The following is a 9,006-nucleotide window of genomic DNA, read 5'->3' as shown; positions in this document are numbered from 1 at the left end:
ACAGCGGTTGGTAATCGAGCCTAGTGCTCTACCGGTATCCGGTCGTTTTGCCTACTGTCTGTTCGCCAACGTCTAGAGTCGATTCGCCTATATCTTATATGTCAGTTCACCTACGCAGGCGAATCGACTCAAGTCGTAGGCAAAACGACCGTAATTCGCTCTACCAATTGAGCAGCATCCGGCACTATTTAAGGTTACTGATAGGGAAGAAAGGTCGAATTTTTCGTTAACCCCCCCCCCCCCCCCCTTTTTTAGGTTTGGTTGTGCGCCTTTACGTGAGAGTGGGTAATTCAGTTAAGTAAACCTCGCTAATACAGTCGAACCTGTATTAAGCGGTCACCCTCGGGGAACGGCTAAGTGACCGCTTAATACAGGTTGTACAGAATACATGACTTACTTGATTAAGAAAGTTCGGCGATAAAATGGTATGACAAAGGAGAGCACGGTATTGAAACGGACTAGTAAAAAATTAACGCCACGATTGTGCAGCTCATTAGAAACTCAATTGCCTGGCACGCTATTTGTTACCATATTTAAGTGGTTACCTTTTACATAGTGACCGTTTAAAACAGGTCAAGACAATAGAAATCAGCTTGTTGGGACTTAGTTTTGGGTGACCGCGACCGCTTAATAGAGGTGACCGTTTAAAACAGGTCAGGATTACAGTAATTAAGGGAAGTGATTTTCGGGACTTTGACAACTGGCCGCTTAATAGAGGGTGACCGCTTAATACGGTGCCGCTTAATACAGGTTCGACTGTATTAAGTTTGCAGGCCTCTGAGCGCTTATTTATCCAATAAAATTAAAAAACCTTGATAGTTTTGCAATCTTCAATTAATAAGCTTTACAGTGATATATAGTTTTCCGTGGTTTCATCGAAAGAAGCGCGCGTACGCAAGGTTTTCGTGAAGACACCAGTGAAGCCTATCAGCAACCTTATAAAAGGGCGGCCTTCCATCTCTGTCACAAGCTGGTGATAAACTCGTGTGAAAGCAAAACTTAGCGAACGAAAATAAAGACGAATTTTGTACCCTTGCTGAGTGGTCCAAGAGAGCGCCAGAAAAAACCCAAGATACCTAGACAGCGCACGAGAAAAGATACGGAAATACGGATAAATTCTATTCCGTCACCGCACTGAGGGCTCACGTGAGATAGCATTGCGCCTGCGCGAACTCAGTGTGTTGCCGCCTTTGGAGCGAACGGACGTTTGTTTTTTCAACACGCTGAGAATTTTAGTTTTAAGCGATAATTCGCTAAAAATGCCCGAGACCTCGGATAAATCTGAGCTTAAGGGCGAGAAAGACAACTTAAAAAGGAAAAGTAGTGGCTCTAGAAGCGAACACATCGAAGCAAATGTTAGAATCATCGAAAGAGGTGATGGCGCCGATGGCGCCAAAACTGACTCACATGGTTTACAAGAGCTTGCCGCTACGCTGAGACAGGGTTTCACCCAGATGTCTCAAGATTTATCCAAGACTATTGCTGAGTCGTTCAAACAGTTTCAGTCAGACTTTGAAATACAATATGTTGACACGGAGGAAGAACAGGAGGCAAAATCTGCCGAGAATGACCACGAGGTCAGCGAAGAGCCCCCCACGAAGAAGAAGCGAGATGACAAAACTACGAGCTTAGAAGAAGCTGTGACAAAGCTGGCTGACTCAGCCGGGGCTCAAAAAATGCCTTCTAATGAAGGAAAATTTGAGGTACTTAACAGCTTGAAACAAGAGCTGAAGAAAGAGGAGACGGGCCCAAGTGTAAACACAGAGCTGGCGAATGTAGTGAATGCCATGCTCAAAGAAGGGCTGCCTGAAGAGAAACTTCAGGAAAAGTTGAACAAGTATCACAGACCAGAGAACTGTGAATTCTTGACAAAAGTACGAGTCAATCAACCAGTGTGGGACCACCTTACTCCAACAGTCCGGTCCCAAGATGTTAGACTGCAAAAGGTGCAGACATCCATCTTCAAAGGAATGTGCGCGTTGACAAATATGATCGACAAACTCCTTGAGCGCTTGTCGTCACTCCCAGCGGGAAACGACCTTCTTCAAAAGTCAACAGATGCACTTACATTGTTCGCTAATGCAAACAGTGAACTCAATCAAAGACGAAGGGAATTTATTAAACCGGATTTACACGAGGAATACAAACATCTTTGCTCCTCGTCGGTTCCGATCACTGACCAATTGTTTGGCAATGATCTCCCGAAACAAGTGAAAGAATTGACCGAGGTCAATCGAGTGGGAAAGAAAGTCTCCACACACAGTGGTCGATCAACAAACAAGCCTGATTATCACAGGCACAACTCTTACGCACATAGCCGCGGACGCTCAGGAAACCAACATTATAGGAAGCCTTTTTTAGGCTCGTGGAAAAACGACCACAAACATCCTCCGAACTTCAAGAGGAAGAAGGAGGGGAAGTCAAAATGAATCAGACTGCTAACAACGTTGAGGTAAGAAATGTGTCAGAGCAATCTATTAAAATTACAGGTGGAAGACTGAAACAATTTACCTCTCAGTGGCAATGCATAACCTCAGATCCTTTCATACTTAATAGTGTGAAAAACTATAAAATTGAGTTTGAAAATGGAGAGCCAATGCAGTTTATGCCACCAAAAGAAATAAATTTTACAAAACCAGAGCAGGAGGTCATTGACAATGAAATTGATAAACTGCTGACCAAAGGTGTGATTTCAGAAACCACACATTGCCCTGGTGAATATATTTCTACTATATTCATACGCCCTAAGAAAGATGGAGGGTTTAGATTAATTCTAAATTTGAAGAATTTGAATGAACATGTGGAGTATCAACATTTTAAGATGGATACCTTACAATCGGCAATAAGGCTTATGACTCCAAACTGTTATATGGCCTCAGTAGACCTGCGTGACGCATACTACTCAGTGCCAATTCACAAAGATGATCAAAAATATCTGAGGTTTTGCTGGAAAGGTAGATTGTTTCAGTTTACATGTCTACCAAATGGTCTGGCTTGTGCACCCCGACTCTTCACAAAAATCCTTAAGCCAGTGTATGCTACGCTGCGCCAGAAGGGTCACCTAAATGTAGGCTATATTGATGACTCTTATTTACAAGGGGAGAGTGTGGAGGACTGCCAAGCCAATATTAATGATACCTGTGACTTATTTTCAACATTGGGTTTCATCCTACATCCTGATAAGTCGGTCCTACAGCCAGTTCAAGTCCTTACATTTCTGGGATTTGTCTTGGATTCAGTTAATATGACTGTCTCCTTAACACAGGAAAAAATCCAGCGCATAAGGGAAAGATGCAAGAAAATGCTGGAGCTTGTTGAGCTCCCAATCCAGGAACTAGCTAGCTTTATAGGGCTTTTAGTGTCAAGTTTTCCTGGGATCTTATATGGACCACTGTATTATAGACAACTTGAGAGGGATAAAACTACAGCCTTAAGACAAAACTATGGCAATTATAATGCTCAAATGAGATTATCCCAAGAAAGCTTTTCAGAGATAAAGTGGTGGTATGATAACATACAGACCAATAACTACCCCATATTATTGCCTAATTCAAAGGTTGATGTAATAATTTACACCGATGCATCAACTAAAGGATGGGGAGCTGTCAAAGAGACAGAGAAAATAGGAGGTAGATGGTCAGAGGAAGAAGCAAAATATCACATTAATTGTCTGGAGCTGTTAGCTGCAAATTTTGGACTTAAGGCATTTTGCAAAAATGAGCAAGGCATTCATGTTAAGATTTACTCTGATAACTCTACAACTGTGAACTATATTAATGCTATGGGAGGTGTACATTCTAGGGAATGTCACACTATTGCTAAAGATATTTGGCAGTGGTGCATAGAAAAACAAATATGGTTAACAGCTGCTCATATCCCAGGGAGAAAAAATGTTGAGGCAGATCGGGAATCACGCATTTTCTCAGACAACAAGGAATGGATGATAAGATCTGATATTTTCCAACAGATCACAGATATCTGGGGGGAGCCCTCCATAGATCTCTTTGCATCCAGACTAAATCATCAGGTTCCATGCTATGTATCTTGGAAACCTGACCCAGGGGCAGCCTTTATTGATGCATTTTCTGTAACATGGGATAAACACTTGTTCTATGCTTTCCCTCCTTTCAGTTTAATTGCAAGATGCCTACAGAAAATACAAACCGATTGTGCAGAGGGATTGATGATAGTTCCAATGTGGCCAACCCAGAGTTGGTATCCCAAACTTCTTCGCATGTTAGTGGCTGTTCCAAGAGTGTTACCACAACAACGAACTGCCTTACAAATGCCGGGGATGCCACAAGAAGTCCACCCCCTATTCAGGAAAATGGTTCTGATTGCATGCAGATTGTCCGGCAGTCCTATGAGACACAAGGAATTTCTCAAAAGGCAACCTCCATCATCTTACAGTCCTGGAGGAAAGGAACTACAAAGCAGTATTCATGTTACATCAAAAGATGGACTACATATTGTCATAAAAAACAGATTGATCCAGTTTCTGCCACTGTCCCACAGGCACTAGATTTTTTAGTGGAGCTATTTGAGTCAGGCATCGGTTACAGTGGTATTAACACTGCAAGGTCTGCTCTATCCAGTGTCTTAAAGCCTGTGGACGGGATGACTTTTGGAGCACAAGAGAGTGTTAAGAGGTTCTTAAAAGGAGTTTACGAAGCAAGACCCTCCAACCCAAGATATACTGAGACATGGGATGTGAGCAAGGTTCGGAACTATCTTAAGACAATCTCTATTACAGACTGCTCACTAAAGGATCTGACTTTAAAATTAGTCACTTTAATGTCATTAGTATCAGCTCAACGGGGGCAGACAATTCACTACTTGTCTTTGGAGGACATGGTTGTTTCAGAAACTTCTGTGACTTTTATTATCTCCAGGCCTATTAAACAGTCTAAGCCAGGGTCGAAACCCACTGTTGTTAAGTTTGTAGCTTACCCGGACAACCCTAACATTTGTGTTGTCACTACCTTGAAGGCATATCTTAATCGTACCTCTCCTTTACGTGGACGTGCACAACAATTGTTTATTAGTCATTACAAGCCATTTAAACCAGTTTCCCGGGACACCATCAGTAGATGGGTCAAAGCTGTAATGCAAAAGTCAGGAATTGATGTAAACCTTTTCAAGCCCCACAGTACTAGGGCTGCCGCAACATCTAAGGCTTTGTTGAAATCTGTACCATTAGAGCACATCTTATCAGTCGCAGGATGGAGCTCATCTGACACTTTTGCAAAGTTTTATAGCAAGCCTGTTATCAACACAGATAGCTTTTCTAACGTTTTGTTACAAGAGTAAAGTTAATAAACTGTTTTGACCAATATGACTTGCGTGGTTGGTCATTACTCTGTTCATGTGTGCAGTGGGCTTTGAAGTCTCACGTGAGCCCTCAGTGCGGTGACGGAATAGAATTGGAAAATTAAACGAGACTTACCTGTAAGTTGAAGTTTGATTGAAATTCTATCCGTCACCAAGCACTGAGGGATTACGTGCCCTCCCTTTTAGGCCCTCCCATTTTGCTGGTCAGGGTTTTCTTTCCCCTGCACACATGGCAAGTGCTTTAAAAACTGAGTTCGCGCAGGCGCAATGCTATCTCACGTAATCCCTCAGTGCTTGGTGACGGATAGAATTTCAATCAAACTTCAACTTACAGGTAAGTCTCGTTTAATTTTCCAATTTTACGTGAGAAAAAAAAACAGTCGACCCAAAGTGACCCCCGTGTCCAGCTCTTTTAAAACTCCGTGCCCGTTTCTATAGTGAAGCGAATATACACGTTATTCCAAGCATTATTTAAAATTTCCTTCTGATCTGTTACGGGACATTTTTCAGTAAAAGTAGATCTCACTAAGATTAAGAAATATCGCAGCCTTTGTGACCGTAAAGTAAAACACATAGGCGTTGAACACCTGCTGATCTTTCGAGCGATAAATGAGCTTCAGATTGTAAAGGCATTATGAGAAATATCTTAAGAATTGCCTCCATTTGCTATACTTACGCCAGTGAAATTGAGTTGTCGAAATACTATACTTGCATGAAAAATGTTCTTCAGCGAGTGGTTGAAGTTTGCTTTGACTGTTCCGTTGTTACTTAGAGATTAGAGTCGTCTCTGAGGGAGCCTGGCCTGTCCAGTCGGTTTATCGGATGTTTCTGTTCATCGCTGTTGTTTTAGTGAAGAGATCTTTTATTCTACTTGATACCACGGTTTCTCCGCCAATTGTAACAGGGGCTTTAATGACATTCGGCTCTGTGACTGAGCAAGAGGTGCCCTGTTACCTGCCGAGGCTATCTTATTTCGTCTTTTTTTTTTTCTTTCAATCGTTTTAAGAAAGTGTATTTTAAATAATTTTATTTTTAGCGTTTTTTTTTAAGAATTTTATGGCAGGTCCACACCAGCCCTTGGGTTGCCACATGCAGACCTGCCTCATCAAAAAGAATATGCCAATAAATAAAGCAATTTGATCCCAGTTGAGGGTATTGTTGATAACAAGTCTACTTGATCAGGACCGACCTTCCTTGGGTGAAGCAGGTTACATGAGTCAGAGATATCACCTATCTAGTGAACCATGGTAACAAAATTGACTGGCTTTAAAATTTGAGGAGGGAGATCAATATTCTGTCAGCAAGAAGCCTGCAGTAGCCTGCATGGTCATTTAATTCAGAACTGGAAGGTTTGAATATTTTTCTGGGTGGCTTTGTGATAACAACTGGTTCCCCAGACAGGAGAAGAGTCAAGTTCTTACATGTATTTAATTTCATAGCCACCCAAGGTTTTTTGACTTATGTGGAGACTTTTAAGATGATATTAATTAATAATAAACAGGTCAACTGGGTTGCACATGATATGACAATGAAGTTCCTCAATAGAATATGCATGTTCTGGAACAATAGACCACAGGTACACAATCTCAATTATTTATTACAGTTACTGTTGCATTTATGTTCCAATACAAAGCAGTAAATATTTTATCTGTAGTTGATCTATTTCCATTGATTGTCTGTTCCGTTTAATTTTAATTTTTTAATTTTGAATAACAGCATTTCGAACGCAAATACAATGCAATACATTGTGCTTGCTCTTATCACAATGTTCATAGTGTTGCATAACAGAATTAAACTAATAAAAACTATATTGATGTAGAGCAACACCAATGTCAATATTTCTGGATAACATTCTCAACCATAAACAACTTCACTTCCATATTAAACTGAAAAAAATTAAGGAAACAAAACAATTTCCATTTCAGCGTAACCATCAAGCAACTTTCCTAAGCCCACCTTTTGCTGCCTTGTGGAGGGCAGGATCAAGTTTCCAAATTTTATGTTGTCCCTTCACTGGAAACTTTACTGCTAAATGCTGTGGATTCTCACAGATAAAAACAAAAGGAGATTCAGATTCGCCCTCTGGGAACTCCTCTTTGTAATCTTCCTGGGCAAGGCACTCAACAACGTCAACACATCCTAACAAACATGACACAGGATAGTGTTTTGGAAATGTCATATTTTGATCTCCATACACCATCCTGTACATCCCTTCAACTGCTTTGATATCATGTTCAGTTGGCTGCTTTGCTGTTGCTGCAATCCACAGACGTCCACGGTGAGCCGTGTACCAGACACGGCCTTCAACTCTCTTGATTCCCATCACAAGTAACGAAGCCCATGGCTGATGCATGCTTAGACATGAACCAGTATCAGACATCTCCTGGAATTCTTTATCTTGGATGCGCATAACTTCTCTTTCATTCTTCTTCTCAACTGGGCTTTCATAGCTTGATGGCTTGCTACCTCTGCCTCCAGAAGAAATAAATTTTAAGGAAGTAATATTTGAATAGTTAGGATTGGCCACCCCTTTTGTTTCAGGATTTTTAGCAGAGCTGTAATGGCCAGAGGCTAGTACAGCTACGTCAGAATCAGCTCCATATTCAACTGATTCATTTTCGTCAATAACTCTTCGGCCAGCAAAGTCAAGCGTTACTTTCATCTCCCTACGTGAGCCATGCCGCTTCTCTCTCAGCTCTTCTTCTTTCTTCCTCAGTGCATCTCTCTCCTTTTTAGGTAGCCATCTGTTTGTATCACTGGCAAAGTAATCACACTCATCGTCAATCACCTTAGTGCGGCGGACGCCACTCTTATCATACTCAATAAGCTTATTTTTGTGGGCAATGGCTTCTTGCAGGCCTTTATCTGCCACTGACTGTGATTCATTATTCTCTGAACTTGTGGTGGAATCAGTTTCTATAGCCTGCGTCAACAGCTTCTGATAAAGTTTTTGGCTCTTTTTGGAATTTCTTGCCAAGATTTCTTGTTCCTCTTTGGTGCAAACTAAAGCTCCGCAGAAATAACAAGGCCCCGAACCTTCCTGCATGCAAACGATGCGTCCACATTCTGTGCAGTTGTTTACTAATTGGTGCTTCTGGCCAAGGCACTCACAGGGATGCCTTCCCGGCAGGCGTACGGAACTTCGTGCTTGTCCTTCAGCCCCATACAGTGGTACAAATCGCGCGGGTTTTTTCTTTGGCTCTTTCCCCGAGCCAGTAATCCGTTTGGTCTCGTCTTTCTTAAGGGGTGGATTCACCACAACACTGAATTCACCGGAACATTTTTGAGAATATGAAAAATCAGCATCACATGTTTTCACAACGTTGGAAAATTCCATTAGAATTTCTCGATGTTCACTTCTTTGGGGGTCAAGAAAACTTCGCAGACATGATTCCAGTTCGCTTGCAGTATTCATCGACAAGATTTTCCCCGTCACATGGTCTTCATCGTCTGTTATTTTTAGCAATTCTTGAATACACCACGCTTTCACCTCTGTAGACACAGCCGCCATCTTTGAATTTTAAGACAGTTTACGCATGCGCCTCCGTCTACACCGCTGATGCATCGCGTGTTCTTATCAAAATCAGATGTTTGAAGGAAGTTGCTCGAACGTTTATGTTTTGCGCGGGGTCAAAAAAAGTTGTCTGTTTCTGACTTTGCCTCGCTCTCTTTCTC

The 9,006-nt window shown here is 41.7% G+C and overlaps 2 protein-coding genes across 3 annotated transcripts; one reads left to right on the top strand and one right to left on the bottom strand.

Moving 5' to 3' along the window:
• Positions 1 to 1,112: 1,112 nt before the first annotated feature.
• On the top strand, positions 1,113 to 5,331 carry LOC146478168 (uncharacterized). Of its 2 annotated transcripts, none has more exons than XM_085112895.1 (2): positions 1,113 to 2,452; positions 4,132 to 4,268. In XM_085112895.1, the coding sequence occupies exon 1, from the start codon at positions 1,260 to 1,262 to the stop codon at positions 2,427 to 2,429; it is 1,170 nt and encodes a 389-aa protein (XP_084969021.1). In that variant the 5' UTR covers positions 1,113 to 1,259; the 3' UTR covers positions 2,430 to 2,452; positions 4,132 to 4,268. The 2 variants fall into 2 exon arrangements, with proteins under 2 accessions (XP_084969021.1, XP_084969020.1); XM_085112894.1 differs by having other exon boundaries at positions 2,319 to 2,452; positions 4,132 to 5,331.
• Positions 5,332 to 6,865: 1,534 nt separating this feature from the next.
• On the bottom strand, positions 6,866 to 8,998 carry LOC146478167 (activating signal cointegrator 1-like). The gene has a single exon (XM_085112893.1). The coding sequence runs from the start codon at positions 8,840 to 8,842 to the stop codon at positions 7,265 to 7,267; it is 1,578 nt and encodes a 525-aa protein (XP_084969019.1). The 5' UTR covers positions 8,843 to 8,998; the 3' UTR covers positions 6,866 to 7,264.
• Positions 8,999 to 9,006: the final 8 nt, after the last annotated feature.

This window comes from Pavona decussata, unplaced genomic scaffold (genome assembly GCF_977016875.1).
Source record: "Pavona decussata unplaced genomic scaffold, jaPavDecu1.1 SCAFFOLD_67, whole genome shotgun sequence".
Lineage (NCBI taxonomy): Eukaryota > Metazoa > Cnidaria > Anthozoa > Scleractinia > Agariciidae > Pavona > Pavona decussata.
This window is presented reverse-complemented; position numbering and strand designations above follow the sequence as displayed.

Coding starts and splice junctions, on each gene's coding strand:
- LOC146478168 (XM_085112894.1), top strand. CDS start 2,426: ATGAATCAGACTGCTAACAACGTTGAG. Junction 2,453..4,131: donor AGACTGCTAACAACGTTGAG/GTAAGAAATGTG, acceptor CCCTCCTTTCAG/TTTAATTGCAAGATGCCTAC.
- LOC146478167 (XM_085112893.1), bottom strand. CDS start 8,842: ATGGCGGCTGTGTCTACAGAGGTGAAAGCGTGGTGTATTCAAGAATTG.